Source organism: Podarcis raffonei, chromosome 2 (genome assembly GCF_027172205.1).
Source record: "Podarcis raffonei isolate rPodRaf1 chromosome 2, rPodRaf1.pri, whole genome shotgun sequence".
Classification (NCBI taxonomy): domain Eukaryota; kingdom Metazoa; phylum Chordata; class Lepidosauria; order Squamata; family Lacertidae; genus Podarcis; species Podarcis raffonei.
In genome coordinates, this window is record NC_070603.1 from 61,297,519 (window position 1) to 61,319,687 (window position 22,169).

At 41.4% G+C, this 22,169-nt stretch overlaps 1 protein-coding gene across 1 annotated transcript; it reads left to right on the plus strand.

The window, feature by feature from the left end:
* Positions 1-2,409: 2,409 nt before the first annotated feature.
* On the plus strand, positions 2,410-11,915 carry WNT8A (Wnt family member 8A). The gene is made up of 6 exons (XM_053376916.1): positions 2,410-3,619; positions 3,737-3,770; positions 3,990-4,128; positions 5,717-5,842; positions 6,175-6,317; positions 9,221-11,915. The coding sequence occupies exons 1-6, from the start codon at positions 3,549-3,551 to the stop codon at positions 9,788-9,790; spliced, it is 1,083 nt and encodes a 360-aa protein (XP_053232891.1). The 5' UTR covers positions 2,410-3,548; the 3' UTR covers positions 9,791-11,915.
* Positions 11,916-22,169: the final 10,254 nt, after the last annotated feature.

The window sequence follows — 22,169 nt, forward strand, 5'->3', positions numbered from 1 at the left end:
TTTACCCCTGTCCTAGTCAGTAGGCTGCTTTTCAGTAGATATAGGGTTAGGTTTGCCCTGTTAAGAAGACAATTTCATAATCCTCTTGCCACCTTTTCCCTGGCAGAGAACTTCTGCTTTTTCAGTGCTGCACCACAGGAAGAAATTCAACAGTTGAAGCCTCCACTATTTCCCTCCATGGTAGGAAAAGCAACTCATTGCATTGCCCAACAACATTGAGAATGAGAGGTGGGCTCCCTCTTCACTACCAAAAACAAACTATCCTTTCCCTCCAAGGGCTTCCCATTGCTGCTAATCACTTCATCACCGCAGGGCTGTGAAAAGCCCAGATTGCAACTAGATTAATTTACCAAAAACAGTTAACATTTTTATCAGAGGAGTCAGCTACATTCCACTGAAAGTGTCTGACTGATGTTGAACAGTCTATGAAATGCAACCAGGACTGATGGGTTTCCAATGAAATCTGACACTCTGCAAAACTTACCTTGCTTCAGGCTATGAAGAATGTCGGCATCATTGCTAGTCTTCTCAGTTTATTACTGTTTATATATCGCCTTTCTTCTGCAATGGAAATCTAGGCAGCATACATGGTGTTTCCTGGTGGTCAACCATCCAGGTACTGATGAGACCCGAACATGCTGAGCTTCCTTGAATTCCTGGGTTCAGATTCTTACACAGCACTGGAGAATCATAGAATTGTAGAGTTGGAAGGGACCCTGAGGATCATCTAGTCCAACCCCCTGCAATGCAGGAATATTCAGTTGAACATGTGGCCCTTCTGATGCTGGGTACCACAATGGCCTCGGTGGATGTGCCTGATGGGAAATGGAGTCCAGCAACATATTGAGGGTCATAAGTTCTCAACCCTTGATGTAGACTGAGACTGAGTACTAAGATAGATGATCCAATGGGTCTGGATTTATCTACAGAAACTTCCTAGACACCTAATTTAGAAGTCTTAAGTCTTCATAAAGATATATTATCAGAATGCGCCTGCAGCTATGAATTTCTGACACAATTTACTATTCAAGTACTTAGTGATTAGGTAATTGTTTTTGGCAAAATGCAATGGATGAACACAAACAGAGCATAAAGATTAGATAGATAAGGATTTCAGACTTTTAAAACGATTTTTTTTTTTTGGAAGGTGCTAAATAATGACTTTTATGCGAAAACCCTCTTCAGGTTCGCCAGCCATGTTCCCATCAAGCACTTTATTATAAACAGGCCCTTTCCCGGGCTCTCTGGAAGGAGAGCTATCTTCCCAGGATGTTAATGATTAAGAGAGTGACTCCAGCCAGAGTTTTGTCTTCCCTGCAGGAATACATTTACTCTGTGAAAGCTCTGGGCTCATTAAGAGGTATTTTGCATTCATTACATTCTCACTAGCCCACTGTTTTAATCCTCTGGTTGCAAATGTTTGTTTGCAGCTTTGCCAGACTGGCTCCAGGTTTCCCTTTCACATGATCTTGGGTGATGATAAGTTCCTTCTATTGCTTGCTAATAAACTTGGAGTCAAGGGGAAATTGTCTTTCAGAGGGAAGGAGCCCTGGGCCTGCCCTGGCCATGTGGCTTATGCTGCAATATGGAACTGGCTACCAAAACATCTGGTGAAATGTTTCAGTGATGCCTTGTTTCATAGGCAAGGAATTTTACACTCTGTGTATGTGTATATGTATGTCTTCATATTTATATCCCACCTTTCCTCCAAGAAGGTCAATGTGGTATACATAGTTCCCCTCCTTCCCATTTTACCTCACAACAATCCTGTGAGGTAGGTTAAACTGAGAGATACTGACTGGCCCAAGGTCACCCAGTGAACTTCATGGCTGGTTTCATATTATGAGAAGTGGTGTCTTCTGTTTCACAAAAGTTGTACTTTTTTTTTTTGCAGAGAGATTCCTTGAGAACAAGTTTAATTGCAGATACTTGAACCACTTTTTCTGGAGTTATTTAATGGAGTTTGGTTATGTTATTCCAGAGTAAATTGTTTTAGGAGTTCAGCCAAGTGGTACTAGTCCTGGGTTCATATCCCAGCTGTCATTAGCTCAGTTAGTGATCTTGGAAAAATAATTACCGGTATCATTTTTTCATCCATAAAGTGGGAATTAAAGTCATCTGCCTCACAGAGTGATTAAGAAAATAAACAGGTGAGTGAAATATTAATTGTTTTTAGAAATCAAATGAATATTGCCCTAACTATAGGATGGGCATTGTGTCTCATACAAATCATGTCTGATGGAAACTTAAGAACAGAGGTGAACTTTATCATAGTTATACTGGCATAGGGAGCCAAAAACGGGATTTATCCTGCAAAATACTCAGAAAAGCAGATTGTCGCTAAGCTTGTCACTAAAGATTGTCACTAAATAGTCTTTCAGGAGTTAGATCCACTGAACAAAGGAACACTTGCTTCTGAGCAAACATGCATAGGCTTCCACTCTAAAATGAATTTTCCCCCAATGCCAAATGATGCTCCCACTCACAGCTTTCCATAGGCCCAGAAGGCAGTGTTCTGTGGCAGCTGGAAAGCTAATCTATTGCATGATGAGCTTAATAAATACTTTCCTTTTGCATATGCTAGAGAAAAGTCCATTGACAATTCCTAGTCACTTCTGCTTTAGATGTTTGTATGCAAGGGAAGATTCCCTGAAATTGCCAGGGTCTCTATTCTGCTTGTCCAAAGTCAAGTTATAAAGAACGGATGGGCTTTTGTGCAAAAAAGTACAATCACCAGCTTTTATTTTCTGGAAGGAACTTGTTGCCTTAAGCTACTGCATGCTGAGGAAAAACTAATTGGGTAAAAGCAGGATTGCCAAAGTGCCTGGCCAAAGCTGGTACTGATACTTTTGAATGTTCTAAGCCTTAGAATCTGCTGCTGCTTGTTTTTGGGGTTTTTTTAAAAAAAATCCTAGCTGAAACCTCAAGTCTATGGCCAAATCCACAGCACATTAACTGTGGGATGGCTCCTGCAATGACTATTGGGACTTCATTGGAATCATCAAGCATTGTAGCCATTTTTCCCCCAGAGAGAGAAAAAATAAAAATAAAATAATAGATCCTGATTTTGCGGGAATGGCAGAAGAGATGGTGGTGAGAGACCTTGGCTAAGGAAGGGGAGGTGTTTGTTTGTTTTAAAAGAGAAAGCAAGTGCACTTCAGCTAAAGTCAAAAGCCCCCTTAATTGAATTAAAAGTTCTCTATTGTTAGGCAAGTTTGCCCTTCTTCAGAATCACTACAGAGATTCAGATGGCAACTGCCTCCCGGCCTTTTGAAGTGCACCATCAGGCGGTTCCTTTGCTATCTTTTCAACCATTGGATCAGAAGCTCTTTTATCATTGGGCAGCAAATAGACGCCCTTCAGGAGCTCAGCTTATAAATAACTTGGGATTTTGGTTGCTGTAACTTTCTTTATTCTGGATTATCTCTCATTTGGCATAGAAAAAAAGGATCTTAGCTGTGTGTCCTCCTCCCCGCTCCTATCTAGAAAAAGCCTATGTTGTCTGGGGGGGAAAGCTTTTGGATCTGCTAGTGGAATACAGAGTCACCATGAAGAGGGGCACCTTTGCCATCCTTACTGTTATTGGAATTTATGGAGAGATCTTCAGGATATCAGCATGGTAGGAGTTCAAGCCTCACTGCTACTCGGTGGTTGCCACCCACTTCAAAAAGGATGGCCTTAAAATTCTGTTCAATGAGGTGTTTTATTGTTGTTTTTCTCTCTTTCCCTCCTTCAGGTCCGTGAACAACTTTTTGATGTCAGGAACCCAGGTAATTTCCACCCACCCCTTTTCAGTATTGTGAGTTTAAATAGCTTTCAACCTAGTCTGCTTGAATGAAGTACCCACATCTGCTGATACAAAGCTACAATTCCTGGTGCAGAATGGAGGGGAACTGGATAGAAACTGGCTGTTTCAAGGATGTTTGGGGGGGGGGGTTGAGAGAAAAAAAATAAACACCTCACGTCACCCCTTTTTTGGTCTGTTAAAGGCATATTTGACATATTCGTCCAGTGTGGCTGCTGGTGCCCTCCGTGGAATTGAAGAATGTAAGTACCAGTTTGCCTGGGAGCGTTGGAATTGTCCTGAGAGCACCCTGCAACTCTCCACTCACAATAAGCTGAGAAGTGGTAAGTGGATTTCTGCATGTCCTTTCCTACAGACAGGTCTGTCTGGGTTCTGTGGTGGGCAACTTCTAATGAGGAAATGTGGGCTTCTTGGCAATGTCAGGCTTTGATCCTGGAATGTGTGAAGAAATGAACAAACAAAAATGCTTTTGGAACACACTCAGAGTTTTTTTAAAAAAATGAATAAGTTATCATTTATTGCATCTCGTCCCACCCTTCTTCTAAGGAGCTAAGGCTGGGGCACAAAGTTCTTTTGCACTCCTTTTACCTTTCACAACAACAACAACCTTGTGAGGTAGGTAAGGCTGAAAGTGAGCAACTGGCCAAAGGTCACCTAGTGAGATTCGTGGCTGAGTGGAAATTGGAAGCAAAGTTTCTTCAGCTCTTGCCTCACAGTCTACCAACCCGGCTCTCATTTCCATCACCACTGAAGAACAGGGAAAGTGCTTCCAGATCAGGGGGTACTTTTTCCCCGAGAGACCTCTCCCCCTCAAAAAATAACATTGGATTTACCCAAGAACATATCTATTTATTTTAAAGCTACAATCTCTCTTCCTATTTATCTTGTTTGAAAAAAAAGTCAAACTATCTTACAAAATGCAAATGGAAGGAATCCATCTCCAGAATAAGAAGAGTTAAACAAACAAAACAAAAACTGCTGTGTTTTTAGAGAATTTCTGATATTTTATTATTTATTGTTATTTCATTTTATAATACTGTTTTAAGGCCCATGTGTTTGCCGTCCTGGACTTCTTTAGGGGGGTTGGTGGGATATAAATTCAATAATACATTAAATGGATGGGTGCAATTCTGTGCCAGTCTACTCAGAAGTACATCCCATTGAATTCAATGAGATGTACTCCAAGATAAGAAGGTATAGGATTGAAGCTTCAACAGTAATACAAGAATAAGTGAACTGCTGCGAGTACCAAATGCTCCAGAGGTACCCTTAGTTTTTATAAGAAATAGAGTATATGGTGTTTCAGCTCCAGCTTTCTGAAAATAATTACCAGCTGAAGTGCCTAGTACTGTATCTTCATATTTAGGTGGCTACATTTTTGTTTAAGAATGGTTTTATTGTTTTTAGTTTGAGTCTGTATCTTTGGTATTTTATCGTATTGCACACTGCTTCTGTAGCTTTTAACTATAAAGCGGTATATAAACCTGCAAAATAAATAAATATTAGCAGCAGCAGCTTTATTTCCCAAGAGCTTTTAGAACAGTACCTTCTCTGTACTTTCACCAAACAGGCATGCCAACTTTGTATGATATGACTCTAAAGCAAGATAGTTTACCAGCCCAATAGCTGGGATATAAAAGTTGTGATCATAGACTTTTTTGTTTCTGTGTTAAATGATTGTATATATTCCATCATGCTCTGATGCTAGTGATACACAGACCATGTTTAGTGCAGAAAAATAAAACCTGACCTAATGCTTAGTTCCTAGTATTATATATCAATGCTCATGTTATAGTGGATTTATAAAAGGGATCTAGAGACCAGGAAAGAGTAGAAGAAGAAATGTAGGGGACAATTTTGACCTTTTCTTTTCTTTTCTTTTCTCCTGATGCTGACTGGTCCTTCTTTCAGCTACCAGGGAGACGTCTTTTGTTCATGCCATTAGCTCAGCTGGCGTAATGTACACTCTTACCAGGAACTGCAGCATGGGAGAATTTGAAAACTGTGGCTGCGATAACTCAAGAAAGGGACATGCAGGTGAGACCTCATCTTGGTGGGCATAATTCTGGTATGAGTTCATTATGTATTGCTTTGCTTTTCACACTTCTAGGTGGCAGAATCTCCATCTCCACGCTTTGTGCCAGCTGTTTTTGGTTGCTAAGTCTGGCTTCCCACTAGCATGAAAGATACAATTCAAACTAAATTATAATTAAATTATATTTCTTAGCCCCTACTTTTCATTCCGGTCCAAACCTGGCTACTACACCTTTCCCTGTTTCTTCTGTGATACCTCCATGTGCTCAAACCCATTTCTGTTGGAAGATTCATACCAGAACAGTTTGCAAATTATGTTATTTTTGTCCCCCCAGGTGGAAAAGGATGGGTTTGGGGAGGCTGCAGTGACAATGTAGAATTTGGTGAAAGAATCGCCAAAAAATTTGTGGATGCTTTGGAGACAGCGCATGATACCAGAGCTTCAATGAATTTGCACAATAATGAGGCAGGGAGACTGGTAAGTGAGAAAATATGTAGTCTTCATTTGAAAAATACTTCTTTTAGAATGTGTAAATGGCCAAAGAGAAGAGTGACCTGAGAGTCGCCCCTTCAGGCTGTCCTTTTCTGAATAAGCTGACTGACTCACTGATTTCATGGACTGACTAGAAATAAGGGTTGCTCAACATTGAATGCGGGCAGAGTCACCTTATCAGGCCCTCAGGGTGAATTCCTGATTAATTTTACCTGCTTCTTATTTTCTGAAATAGAGATGGGGCATACCTAATTGTTTTAAGCAGGATGGAGAAACTACCACTTCAGTGGGTTACTTTAAAAACAAAACCAAAAACCCCTTACAATTTTATTCATTTGTATTTGGTTGCAACAAAACAAGAAAATAGTAGTAAAAATGTATTTATTTATTTCATAAAATTTATAGACCGCTTGATTGTAAAAAAAACACACACCCTTAGAGCAGTTGACAAAAACTAGAGAGAGTAAAATCAGGAAAAATTTACAACCCTATTTTAAAATATATCAAAGTTAAAATGCTAAAACAGATTAAAATCACCTCGTTTTCTAAGCATCTCGATTGGTTTGTCTAAATAGGAATGTTTTTAGCAAGCACCGAAAAGAGTACAGGTCTCAATAGGCAGGGAGTTCCACACTGTAGGTGCTGCCACACCGAGCAGTCAAGTTCTTACAAATGTGGAACGGGTATTATGTGGCGCCTGTAGTAGTGCCAATTTGGCTGAAGCGGTCGAGGTATGGCATAGGTATGGTAAAGTGATCTCATAGGTAAACTGGTTCCAAGTTGTTAAGAGTTTTATATACCAAGAGCAGTGGGGGTTTTTTCCTAAAAAAATGTTTAGGGGTACTCTCATTCTGCACTAACAGCAGATTCCAGATTAAGCACGAGGGGAGCCCCACATAGAGTGCATTGCAGTAATGCAGTAGAGTGCATTGAAGTAACCAATGCATGAACTATTGTGGCAAGGCTTTCCTGGTCCAAGAATGGCCATAGCTGTCAAACCAGCTGCAGTTGGTAAAAGGCACTTGTAGCCACAGAGGCTACCTGAGCCTCCAGCAACAAAGCTGGATACAGAAGCACAATGAAACTGCTCCTTCAGGAGACAAGCAACCCCACCTAGGTTTGTGTTCTCAGACACAAAAAACAAAAAATATACACTTTGCTTCTATCCATATGGCTACCAGACCCGTAATCAGCTGAGCAAAATTGTTGCCTGTTCTCTGTTAGGTGGATCAGTTTTCTGTTCTAGGCTCTCTGGTCGTGGTTCAACCTAGTGGCTTGAACAAGTCTCATCATGACTCCTCCTCACTCTGTTTCAAAACAAGGGAATGTTTTTACACAAGGGTGATCAGTTCTGTTTGATTAGTGTGATGCAACTGAAATTTGAAAGAAGCAAATTTCTGGTTTAATCTCTGTTTATATATAACATGACTTTAAACAGTTTGTTCTGTTAAGCACATTTTTGGGTGCAATGAAGATTAACCTCTTAGGCAAAGGACTAGCATCCTATACATTCCTGATAGAAACATGCCAGTCTTGAGTATCTTCTGGACTGAAAATTCAAGCTGCAATTCTATGCCTACTGGGGAGCAAGCCCCACTGAACACAGAGGAATGATTTTTGAGAAACATGCATTGGATTGGATGGCATGCTGCTTCCATCTAAAACAACTCCACATAATTAGGAAATTTAGCTTCTGGAAAATAAATACTGAATGAGAGTTGATAACTTTTAAAATGTAGGGAAGCTTCTGATAGCATTATTCCAAATATCGATCACCAAGGACCGGTGTTGGCATGCATCATGGTGAGCCCAACATGGTTATCACCGGTCACCAGCTTCCTTTATTAAGAAATAAATATTAAAAAGCTTTTAATGGCATGGTGCTAAACCCAGGGCTATAAATGGAAGCACATTTTGCTCAGGCTGCAGGTGCTATTAACTTAATTTCCCCAGAATTACTATTATATTGGGGTCTAGGGGCATTCTGGGTAAATTAAGCCCTGATGGGAAGGAAGACAGTTGCTGTTTATCATGCACTTTATACCTGCCTAAATTCCCTCTCCTACACAACTTTTAAAAGTGTGAGCAGTGCTTTTTTCTAGAAAAATAGGTACTGGTACTCACTATGAAGTTCTTAAAGTAAGTGCTACACTTTTTAATAACAAAAAAGAGGTTTTGATACTGCGTGTGGCGCTGTGGGTTAAACCACAGAGCCTAGGGCTTGCCGATCAGAAGGCTGGTGGTTCGAATCCCCGCCACGGGGTGAGCTCCCGTTGCTTGGTCCCTGCTCCTGCCAACCTAGCAGTTCAAAAGCACGTCAGAGTGCAAGTAGATAAATAGGTACTGCTCCGGCGGGAAGGTAAACGGCGTTTCCGTGCACTGCTCTGGTTTGCCAGAAGCAGCTTAGTCATGCTGGCCACATTACCCGGAAGCTGTACGCTGGCTCCCTCGGACAATAAAGCGAGATGAGCGCCGCAACCCCAGAGTCGGTCACGACTGGACCTAATGGTCAGGGGTCCCTTTACCTTTACCCTTGAGTACCCCCGGGGAAAAAACCTGGGTCCTCTTTTGCTTGCAATAAGGTGTCCTCCAGATGCTTTTTGACTCCCCATCAGCCACAGCCAGGAATGATGGGAGCTAGAGTCCAGCAACATCCGAAGGGCACCTGTTGGCTTCTCCTACTAAGGGCAAATGAAGATGGCCACTATTACAGCTGCCTTGCCTGGTGCTTCTCTTCTCTGTGTCTCACTGAATGTTATGGCCCACATCCTCTCTCTGCCCCTTGCAATTTACATCAGTGTGGAACTGGGGGGTGGGCACAGAGGGCACATTTCTCAGGCTCATTCCAGACTTGGTGTTCTTAATTGTTCTCCTGTCTCTCACCCAAGGCTGTAAAAGCAACCATGAAGAAGGTTTGCAAATGTCACGGGGTCTCAGGGAGCTGCAGCATCCAAACCTGTTGGCTCCAGCTTTCAGATTTTCGAGAGACAGGAAATTACCTGAAGATCAAATACCGCCAGGCTCAGAAGCTGGAGACAGACAAGAAGAGAATGAGAGCGGCAAACAGTGCAGACAATCGTGGAATCACACTCGAGACCTTCAGCACCCTGCTATCCGGTGAACTTGTCTACTTGGAGGACTCTTCTGACTACTGCGTCAAAAACATGACCTTGGGCCTCCGCGGCACCGAAGGACGAGAATGCCTGCAAGGCGGTACAAACCTGTCCCAGTGGGAGAAGCGGAGCTGTAAAAGGCTCTGTTCAGAGTGTGGGTTGAAAACGGAGGCTAGGCAGACAGAAACAGTCACCAACTGCAACTGCAAGTTCATCTGGTGTTGCACCGTGAAATGTGAACAGTGCAAAGAAGTAGTCACCAAACATTACTGCTCCAGACAAGACAGCTCTTCCTCTAATAACACTCGGAGGCGAAACAAAGGACGCAAACCAGCAGCTGTCTAACTACTACCTATGACAGCCTTCCAGCGAACTGTTAAATGATCACATTTCAGGCATACAGTATTTTTTTACTTGGAGTATCCAGAAAAGCTTTATATATTTGGACCATGCTTACCCAAGTCTCCCCGCCCCCTTTATTCTGGACACATCTTCAATTTGACCAATATTTAGAACAAAACTGGTACTCATTTAACGTATTTGTGCCGCTCCCCATCCCCCACAATAATATACTCCACGCCACTTCTGCTTCAGGTACCTATTTCCCTACTCTCACACAATTTAGAGCAATATTCTGCCCTATAAGGCACCCCAATATTATAAGGATCTGTGGCCCAGGCTGGAAACTGGGATTTTTGAGTGTTTTAACTTTTCTCTGGTCTGTAAGGGGGACAGGCTGTTGGAATAAGATAGCCACATATCCCATACCTTCCAGGAATCCACGCACATACGCAAAAAATAATAAAACTAGGAACCCCCAGAACCAGGCCCCCCAAGGAGGAAAGTGGCGCGAGGGCTCTGGCAGGGAACTAGAGCCCTTCCCCCACTTCCCAAAGCCCAGTGGGAGCTAAAGCCCGAGAGCCCTCACGCTGCCTTCCGAAAGCTGGGGATCACAGCTTTGCGTAGGTGGGGTGAGGGGAATATATAAATGGAGAGTGGGTTTCTGCTGCTCTCCATTTATTTATTTATTTATTTATCCCCCTCCCTCCCCAAACAAAGCTGCGATCGCGTAAGTTAAATAAGCGTAAGATGCAAGTTACCTGTATGCTCCTTAAGCTTAGATTGCATACTTCCAAGGTTTTCCAGTTTACTTCTAAAGCTTCATAGTTAGCTGTAAGTGCACTTGTAGTCACTTTATTGTCTGTTTCTGGTTGAAAAGCCTTCCTTTTTAGAAGTACCAAATGCAAAGGTATGAAGTTCAGATTTCAATATTGTCAAAGCTAAATTTGTAGAACAAATTTTCCCAGGTCCGGTTTACAAAGTCAGGGAAAATCATTTGCCATTATTATGGAAATGCCTGATGGTTCTCTTGTGTGCAGCTTGGTTCCCATTAATATTTTCTCATGTGGTTGCAGTAGCACAGCTGCTTGTGTGTATGGAAATCTGAACGTGTGAACTGTTACACAGTGATTTTCACACCCACCATGTGACGAGAACATGACGGAATTAAGTTATGTGGGATCTAAAGCAATAGGGACTTAATGGCCATTGTGTTTTCAACAAGGTAGGTTTTTGCGTGTGCAAGTTATTGCATGTATACGATGTATGTATCTCACCCCTTCAGGCAACCCAGTTGCATGCAAATTCCACCAAAATAACACTTGATGGAGAAATATGCGTTGTCTGAATCCTTACAACATACACTATGTTTATTCTTGAATGTATCTAATGGAATTCACAGGAAAGTGTAAAGAAGCAGCTTCTTTGTAATGCTGCATGTGCATCGAATGTAAATATATATATATTTTTAGAATGTGAAACATATGCACTTTTTGATGTAAGGAATTTAGAGTCCCTAGTTCTCCCTGAGCTGGAGGTGGGGGGAATACATGTCTGGGCTAAACACTTCACACTGCATGTGGTGCTGAGGCTCACATGGCAGAATATCTCTTCATACCAAAAACATTAATTTCATACAGAAAACTATCTCATAGAAAAAGGTTCACATGCAGACTTCGTTCAAAATACTAGTTTTCTGTATGCAAGCTGTGTTTCTGTATGGAGAAGTGTTCAGTCAGAGGAGCTCTTACCCAGGGTCTGAAGTGGTATGGCAAAGATCCAGTTTTACCACCTCACTTGAAAATAAGCCATATTACCCCCCCCCCCAGTTAGAATACACCTACTTTCCCCAACCACCACAAGGGTGGCTTTGTGGACAATATTATGCTTTACCTTCTATGCATTTTAAATATACTTTTCACAAAGTCATTGCAGTGGATAACCAAGGAACTTTTAAATCTCTATTTCTAGACGAAATGGTGTGCTTTGGTGTCCTTTGCCACCTAAAATCACAATAAATTCAGCAGCTATCAATTTGGTGCTCTTTGGTAGCTGATCAACATGTCCTGTTTTGAAGTGATTGTTATAAGACAAGTGAAGCTGAGGCTTATTTTGCATATTATTTTGCAATAAACCCTTTTTTAAATAAACTGAATGTTTTCTTTTTGATTTTTTTTAAAAAGCTGCTTAAAGCTTACTTTTAAAGTCTCTGTGTGTACCATATGGAGATAGCTATATACCTATGCACACACAATAATGCTACCTTAAAAAGAAGAAGCGGGGGTGAAGAGGGTTGCTATGGCTTGGATAGCAGCCCACAAAATTAAGCCAGACAGTGACTCTCAACAGTCCCTTTTTCTTTAGGATATAAATTGGGCAGAATACTAGATTGCAAACATTGGCCCAGTAAAAGTAAATTTCCCTTGTCGCTTTAATTTGTCTATTGTCTAATGTTCTTCAAACAATGCCAGCTCCAATTGTGTTTGATGTGGTAAATATCAGGGCTTGTTGCAAAATTCTTTATTCTAAGGAACAAGATTAACCCTTTGAACTGGAGAGTATAAGTGAAAACTTGGAGGCAGTTGTGAATGTATCTGTGGGCTCCCTGCTGTTTGCTCCTATAAACAACCTGAAGACATGCATGCCTGGGAGGGCAAGAGGAGACACTGGCTTCAGCCAAATTGGCTTCTTGATTAAATGTGTATTCCAGATCTCTTCCTGGATTCAGCTGATTATTTTGGTGCCTCAAGAGGCTATTTCCCCCCACAAAGTTAGCCATTTGCCATGTTAGATATTTGATAGATGACCTGTGTCAAACAACAGCTAACTTGGCTAGTTCTCAATTCCTACTTTCCCCCTTGGGATGCCAGATATTTTAAAGTAGGTATGACCACATGGCTCCAAAGGATAATAACTAATGGGTGCCTGATGCTGGACAAGAGGGGCCTTTGGCCTGATCCAGCAGGCTCTTCTTCTTTTCTGACAGTTGAACATGCTTTTCGACAATTTTGAGTCCAGCATTCTGTTGTCATTTCCATCAACCATCACCCTTGGTACACGCTAAGGGTTACAGATGTTGACATGGCTAATGCTTCAAGCTTCAGAGACTGTATGATAAAAAGTATGCTGCTTACTTCCAAATGGCTGCATGTCGTAATTGAACTATATTGTGAGAGGGATACAACCTGAGCCTGTAACCACATTATTCAAGTGGAGACAGGAGGGCCACTGTGGGAACAGGAATAGCCCCAGCATTACAACTTCTCTCCTGGGTTTGACTGGGAATATGTGTGTGTTACGCAACTGCGTTTCCTCTGGCGGTTATTATCCCAAAGTAATTTTAAAGACCAACAGATGGATAATTATCATAGAATATAGTTTAGGTTACATTACTCTTCAAGGTTAAACCAATGGTGAAACCTAAATTTTCACCTTACTCATGTGAGCAGCGATGGGCAAACAGCAAATTAAAGGTTTATATTAATATCAGAGAAAGTGATTGCAGGAATATTTCCTCAGGATATCTGTGATATTTGCAAGTGATCATAGGGGACCATTGCCACTATTTGCTTAAGAAGGGCAGGCAAGCTGAATGTACCGTGGCAGCTGCCTCTTCTCTTATATCCCTAGCCATCTATATGGACCATTGGTTGGGGAAAACAGAAGTACACCTGATTAACAATCCACAATTTAACTAAAGAAACACCAGAAGATTAATTTCTGCTGTCAGCAAAGCATCCTGTTATATTCATTCTAGGTTTGTTCCTTGGTGCCAATGACACACTAATGATGGGTTGTTGTGTTGTTGTTTTTACCCGTCTTAGAATAGAGACAGAAGAATGTATTTATTTTTACACCATTCATTTCCTGCATTTCCACATGGGGTTAGCAGTTGTATGAAGTGAATATTATGGCTCCCAATGCAAAGGCTCTCCATCACTCAAGCTGACATCTCCTCTCTTGAGGAGAATAAGTGACCTTTTCATATGCAGCTTAACTAGCCGGTCACACCACAACTAAATTGGGAAAAGCCATGGGTCACATCAATTCCTGGAGGCCTTAAAAACAAAAGTGAGAGGCTCTTTTCAACTTGCAAAAAAACAAAACAAAACAAAGAAAAACCTCCCTTAACATTACAAAGTTAGAGGGTTGTAATTGCCATTTCTGATAGCCTCTTTTCCAGCATGAGCAGAGGCAGGTGCACAACACAAAATGGTGGCTAGGGGGTAATTATCAGCTGTGCAGGATTTTCAAAGCAGTCCAATAAAAGTTTGATGATGCCCAGAATTAAACTCAAATGAGGATGTGGATGAGGGTTGACCAGATAGCTGAACTTAAAAGAAAGCGATATAAGAGTCCCTTTCAGAGGCATTTGAAAATATGCAGTGAAAACAGATGATGGAGGAATGGGATTTGGGTGCATTAGTTCTAGCTTCTGGGTCAACTTCAAAGGCAGCCCTACATAGAATGGATTGCAGTAAGCCAATCGGAAGGTTACCAGCGTGTGGATAGCAGTGGTCAGGCTATCCCAGTCCAAGAAATGGCCATAGCTATCATATAAGCCAAATCACTCCTAGCCACTGAGGGCACCTGGACTTTTAGTGAGAGAGATCTATCCAGGTAATTAACCACTTAATGGGGCTTGGGAACCATCCCACTCCCAGAAGGCTTCTGTCCTGTCAGGATTCAGATTCAATTTGTTGGTTCTAATCTAATCTACCAATGAATCCAAGCACCAGGCCAGGGTTTGCACTGCCCCTTCCAGATCACTTGTTAAAGATAAACAGAGCTAGGTATCATCAACAAAAGGAAGACACGTTGCCCCAAGTCTCCCAATAACCACTCCTAATGATTCTATATAGATGATAAATAGCACTGGGGACAGTAGTACCCCTTGGCTTCCCACAGCACAACTGCCTGGGGTCCAAACTATAATCACCCAATGTTATTCTCTGAAATGGACTCTGGACTGGACTGGAACTAATACAAAACAGTGGCTTGAGCAAGTTCAGGAGGATACCTTGGTCAAGGATATCAAAAGGTGCTGAGAGATCAAGTAAGAATAAGAGGGACACAGTCCTCCTGTCCTTCTCCTCATAAAAGTCATCCATCAGAGCAAGGAAGGTCAATTCCAGGTTCCTCCCTCCTCAAACACCTACTCCCAAGCACATGTTGTAAGATATAATTTCTTAGTTCTTAGTTCTTTCTTACTTTTCATAGGTGTGTCTTGAAGGCAGAGGGGCAGGGTAATGTGAGGAAATGGGTGAACATGTCTTGCATGCTATTGGACAGTCTAGGCTTTGGACCAAACATGCATCAAGTAAGCTCTGCTTCTATGCATCACCAGATAACATGCAGGAGTTTTTCCACGGTTCTTTCAAGATTCTTTCCTGCTTAATTCAACAACATAAAGCACTTGAAATTTGCACTGCTGGCAAATGAATATGGGCCTATTTACAATGGACATAATACTCCAGGCCAGCGATATTTGAATCTGGATTTCAAACATGACAAAGTTTGGAAGGAACAAATCAGATTCAAGGTAAATCTCCCCTGCTATCTTTTAAATGTGCAGTCATCAGCTGATGGGGTGTATGCTACCTTTCAGTGTACTTAATCAGGAGCAAGAAAGAGACCAAGAGAGATACTGTAGCTTTATCTCATTATATCACCAGAGAACCATCACAAATCACTGTATAATTCCTTCTCTGACAGTTGGAAGCACTAAATTGTGCCTCTGTTATCCAGAACTCCCTAAATTTACAAATACAGGCCAGAAACTTTAAAGAGAAAGATAGTGTAAATCATTCTAGAGGAGGTCTACAAAAATCTTAAGACTTCCTGGCCTGTAATAGTAATAATAATAATAAAGGGTCACTTAACAATGAGGAATCTAGTTTACAGCATCCTTCTGGGAGAGATTGCCAAAGATAAGGGTGGTGGTGGTGGTTATGGAATTTCCCTCAACTTTGGCAGCACTGACAAAGATTAAAATCAGGAGGTAAAATGTTTTAAAAATAGAGCAATAATCCAGAGAGAGAGAGAGTGTGCGTGAGCTGGGATAGATTCAGAAAATACAAAGTACTCCACCTGATGTTGAGCGCTCTCTAATTTTCATTTCCCCTTTGCTCCCATAGAATCCTCTTTTAAGGGATAGCTCTCACTGAGGCAGTCAGTCTGTATCTGGGTGGGCTGTACCACTTCAGACTCACTGCCTGTGGGAAGCTCCCATGTTCAAATTAGGAAAATCATTCACCCTTGCAAAGTGGAATATCAAGAAGGGCTCTAGGTTAGATGAGTGCCTCACATGCTAGTTTTCTATCTAAAGCTTTATTCTGCATGAAGTACATTCAGGACACAGGCTTACCCCCTAAGTGAGAACTAGGCCTAGCCAGCCTTAAAGAGTGCAGAAAGCCTTGGTTTTTTTTAAGACAATAGCCCTGTTCAGAGAGGGCGCAGTTTTGATGGTGGTGGCCCCTTCTATAAACCCAGCAACCACATGCTTATGTGTTAACCATGGTTTACTTCTGCAGTGAGCAAATAGTCCAGTACAGTGGTACCTCTGGTTACAGACTCCGCTAACCCAGAAATAGTACCTCAGGTTAAGAACTTTGCTTCAGGATGAGAACAGGATGAGAGCAGCGGCAGCAGGAGGCCTCATTAGCTAAAGTGTTACCTCAGGTTAAGAACAGTTTCAGGTTAAGAACGGACCTCCAGAACAAATTAAGTTCTTAACCTGAGGTACCACTGTATTTGTAATTGTTCTTCTAACCCAGGCTTCCTCAACCTCAGCCCTCCAAATGTTTTGAGACTACAATTCCCATCATCCCTGACCACTGGTCCTGCTAGCTAGGGATCATGGGAGTTGTAGGTCAAAAAACATCTGGAGGGCCGAGGTCAAGGAAGCCTGTTCTAAGCTGTTACTGAGTCCAGTTTTCTTAGCAGTCTGTTAGCATTATTTGGAACACATTATGCAGACTTTATTTTCAACAGAGCTTGGTTGATACCCACACAGTGCAGAAACAGGCTTCTCAGGATGGGCAATATGTTTCATTCAAATTAATTTCTTTATAAACAGCAGCAGCAACAACAACAACAACAACAACCATAAATTGCTTGAAAACTATCAGACTGATTCTAAATGTATGACCCTGAAGAGCTATCATTTTATATGTGCATAGTGCCATGCTTTCTGGTCATTGACCGTATTAAAGATATTTGATTTTTGTGCATAGTGCCATAGGAAATTAAATGAGAAGTTGCTTCCTCAGCCCTTTGCACTCCTTCAGATTTGAGATGATGGCACTATTCAAGGCAAGCAGTAAGGTGCCTGTTCACTATTTGCAACACAAAGCCATGCATGGTCAAAACTCTGTTGGCCATTTTCACATATTTACATAGAAAACCCTAGAGAAAAATATACCACGGGATACCCTAGTTTGGCATAACTCGTTAGGAAATGAATTAGCTTGCAATAACCTAACCAATTAGCAGGGTTGCCAGACACAAATTAAAAAATAAGATTCCATGGCCTTGCGCTTGCTCCTGTATTTTTCACAACAACCTGACACACTGACATTTATCAGATTGTTTTGTCCACGGTTCCCTTTCCTCCGCAGGAGAGCAATGGCTGGCTGTTGCCTTATGAGTCTGGCAAATGGCCAACAGCATCTATTACGCCAGAAGACAAGAGTGACATGCAGCAGGAACAATACAACTCTTACATGGGAACAACCCTTAAAGGTAAAGGGACCCCTGACCATTAGGTCCAGTTGTGGCCGACTCTGGGGTTGTTGCACTCATCTTGCTTTATTGGTCAAGGGAGCCGGCGTACAGGTTCTGGATCATGTGGCCAGCATGACTAAGCCGCTTCTGGCGAACCAGAGCAGTGCACGGAAACGCCGTTTACCTTCCCGCTGGAGCGGTACCTATTTATCTACTTGCACTTTGACGTGCTATCGCACTGCTAAGTTAGCAGGAGCAGGGACCGAGCAATGGGAGCTCACCCCGTTGCGGGGATTTGAACCGCCGACCTTCTGATTGGCAAGCCCTAGGCTCTGTGGTTTAACCCACAGTGCCACCCGCATCCCATGGGAACAACCCTTACATGGGAACAACTTTCAGAGTCATGGTAGTACAGCAAAAAAACAAGAAGTCCTGTAGCACCTTAAAGAGCAACACATTTACATTCCACTTGATTAGATGCATTTTATACTTGCAGGAGAGTACTGGTAAGTTGAACTGAAATTGGTGGACCTCACTTTCAAGTAAACAGGGACACAAAGATACCGTATTTTTTGCACCATAACACTCACTTTTTTCCTCCTAGAAAGTAAGGGGAAATGTCTGTGCGTGTTATGGAGGGAATGCCTACGGGTGGCATGCCTACGGATTTTCCTCCTCTAAAAACTACGTGCGTGTTATGGTCGGGTGCGTGTTATAGAGCGAAAAATACGGTAAGTGCCAAGGTCTGGGCACTTGACCTGGTTATGCAACTGTCCATTGGCACTGAGCTTGGAAAGGGCAGTTATAGGCAAGTATTAGAATCTGAATATAGTTATTATTCTATTCCGTACAGAATATAAAATGCTGTGTTTTTTTCTTTGCTATCTAAACATGTAATACATTTTATATTTACAAGACACTTAATCCAACAAGAGGACAGAAAATTGGCTGAGAAACAAAAAGAGCAAATATATTATCTGAAGAGCAAAAATATTATCTGATCTGATAACAAAAAAAAAAAAAAAACAACAACAAGTGAGAGCCAGAGCTTGATGGCAAATTGATTAGCGAAAATCTTATGCAAATTTTGAATTCTAGCCAAGCCCCGTCCTAGTCTTGATTTATTCCAATTAGAATAAGGAACATCCATGTACATTCTAGAACATGGCATTTTTAAAATAAAACACTCCCACACAAAACATAGGATATCAGGGCACCTTAGAGAAAATGAATTGGTTTTTAACAGAATAAGCTGACCCTCAACATTTTTGCATAATGCAAGCCTATAAATTTGAAATAATTATCTGCCAAAATGTTCCTTCTTATAAGGATGTATAAGAATAGCCCTGGTATATGCAGGCCTTACTCATTTACATTTCAGTAGAAACTGATGGCATTTTTTCCATCATGCAAGGATTTTGGGGTACTATAGTTGGCCTTATGTCCACGTAAGCACATAAACTGGCTCCAGTCCTATGCATACTTGCCTGAAGGTATGCCCCAATGAACACAGCGTAGCTTATTTCTGTATAAGCGTGCACTGTACTGCATTAGTAAAATGCCAGCAGAAATCGTTCTACAGTTGTGCTTAGTTTTATTCGTGGCCATAGTGAAAGAGACATTGCAAAACTAGTTTTCAGGCAGGTGCTGTGAAGAGCAGAAATAGGCCTTCCACATTTTAGCAGCTCGGTTTGTGGCTATGGCTTTTCACAGTTCGTTTGCTAAATTAGGTATTATAAAAATAGCTGGTGTGATTGAGAGGATGTGTTAATCTCCGTGGCTTTACCATTTCCCTGTAATGACTGTTTTATGTTGGGTACATGGTAAAATGTTTTATGGTGCAGGCAGGAGATTTATCCACATACATATGCTAAAGGTTCCTTGGAATGTTCTCACATAGAGAGCAAAGAGCCCTCAGCACAGAAACGAGATGCATTCAAAATATTGCTGTCATTTGTACTCCCAACACAAATGCCACCCAGCAAGAAGAAACTATTACAATCCATAAACCAATGTCAACTAGCCCAAATAAATGCAGCTTCTAGCTTCTGTTTATTTACTTATACAAATTATATTGCTCCTCCCTCCTTCCGTTAAGGACAGAATAGTAAACATATTGTGGCAAATAACTCTCTCTCCCCACAAAATGCATCACTAGAAATATATTTAAAATAAAACAAAAAGGAATGCACTATAGAATCATAGATTTGCAGAGTTGGAAGGGATTCTGAGGGTCATCTAGTCCAACCCCCTGCAATCTCAGCTAGATTATCCATGACAGATGGCCATCCAACCTCTGCTTAAAAACCTCCAAGGAAGAAGATTCCATCACCTTTCATGGGAGTCTGTTCCACTGTCAAGCAGCTCTTATTGCCAGAAAGTTCTTCCTAATGTTTATTTGGAATCTCGTTTCTTGTAACTTGAATCCACCAGTAGTTTTCCTACCATTTTCTAATAGTCAACAAATGAATTCACTATATAGCAGATGCATCCTATTTCTATTCAGATTGATGGCGTTTTTGATGCTGACCTCAATGGGATGTGATTGACACTTTGCAGGAATGTTGCGTTTCTTTCATTGCTTCTGTGCTTACTCAAAACTCAAATGGTTTGGGTAATATCTTTGATTTGAGGAGTTTATAACTGAAGTTACTCAAGCCAAACATTTATGTGACACAAGACATAATCTGAACTACATATGAAGTTCTACATATTTACTGAGAGTTCCACTGAGTACATTGGGGTTTTACGCCACATGTTTACAGGAGTACATCCTTAACAGTGCAATCTACTAAGAAGCAAGACCCACTGAATGTAATGGGATTACTTCCAGGTAAGTGAAGACCAGATTACAGCCTATTTTTTTCTGTGTCCAATGCAGTAACCCTTCATGAAATTACTACCCCGGGAGATCTTTTTTACACTGCCATTCTGCAAGGGAGAAATTCATGCCATAAAACTGGAGACATTTTCAACCCTTTAATGTTCTCATGATGAGAGGTATCATTCCCCCATTTGTCTGCAAGCTGTTCTTCCCGCCCACTTGCCATTAACTGCTGCCACAATGCTGAGAAGAGCAACAAGGGACTTCCCTCTGAGTTGATGGTAGTGTCACTCTATCATGAGCTAGCAGGGGGTAGTACCACAGCAATTTGGTCAGCAGCCATTCTCTAGGACGCAATACTTATCAATCACGTCTCTGATGTGTTTGGGACTCCAGGGGGCTGGATACTTTTCTGGTCAAGAGGCAGTAACAGAGAGCTCAGAACACTGGAGGAAGCCACTCTACATATGCACATATACAGGCATGATTTGTAGTACTATGATCCTGTTTCAAGGGAAGAGGATTTCTCTTTCTGTTAACAGTACAGCAATTTCTGGGTTTCCCCTTTTCTCTGTACCCTTGCAGCTTATACCCAGAACAAACTTAGTTGGTCTCGAAGCTGCTAGCGGACATTATGTGAGGGTCTGCATGTTCTATGTATTTGAACTGACATTTGCAAATAAACAACATCAAAGTGCAAAAATGATTCAGTATGGTTTTCTAAAATATTCTCATGCTGTAGACACAATGCCAGGTGTGAAATGTTCAGACTAGTAGGCAGACACTTCAGCCCTCTTTGTAGCCAAAAGCATCTCTACCTAGAGCTTATACTCCCCACTTCTCTAGGTCTGCCACCCATCAGTAGAATAAAGCAGTTTATATTCCTTCCTCTGGAACAGCAAGTTCAACAAAACCAAAGTCTTCTGAGTTTGGCTCTAGAGAGCATCAACTCTCCAAACCTTGGTTTGAAAAGCAGAAAAGTTGGTGTCCTTAATCTGCTCCTTTCATGTCAGCTACTTTACTCAATTAATTTATTACAATGCAATGGCCAATCTGCAATTCTAATCCTTAAAGGGGTGTGTGTCAAGATTAGCCAATTTAGGATCCTAATCTCTAAAGGGTGGCCAAGATTAATGACTACTGTACGGGAACTCAGGAGATAAGTGCTATTAAATGAGTCAATGGATTTAATTTTTTTCCAGAGAGTGTTATTGATAACTATAGCCTAGGAATTTAATTTCTTGAGTTTGGCTTCTTTACACAGGTTGATAATAAAATGTACAGTGCTTTCAGCTCCTTGGGGAACGGGACATAGATAAAAGAATGAATGGGTGATTTAATAAATAAACACAATCAAATTAACAGCCACAGTCCCCAGGTCCAGATGTTGAGATGACCCCTTAGGCTTTCTGAGTTGCATAGAAGCCTTAATTTAATCGGGTGTAGCTTTTCCCATCATGATGAAATAGTGATTAGAAGTTACACCTCGAGGAATGTTCTCTTGCTGCATCACTTAAAGGAACTGGATTCCAGTGAAGGTCATGACTTATTGCTCCTATTATCCTAGGCTGAGATGCAAATTTCATGTAAACTGTGAGTCGTTTCCTTTGTGCATTATAATTAGGTGCTTTTATTATGTTATTTGAGTTCCATACCTACAGACATGGCTGATTCAGCAGACGTCTCTACTAATGGGAGATGGAAGACCATTTTTACAGATTCCTGGTTCGTTCATTCATTCATTCATTCATTCATTCATTCATCTCTCTCTCTCTCTCTCTCTCTCTCTCTCTCTCTCTCTAAGCTCTAAATAGGTAAGGGGCCCTCCTTATATCT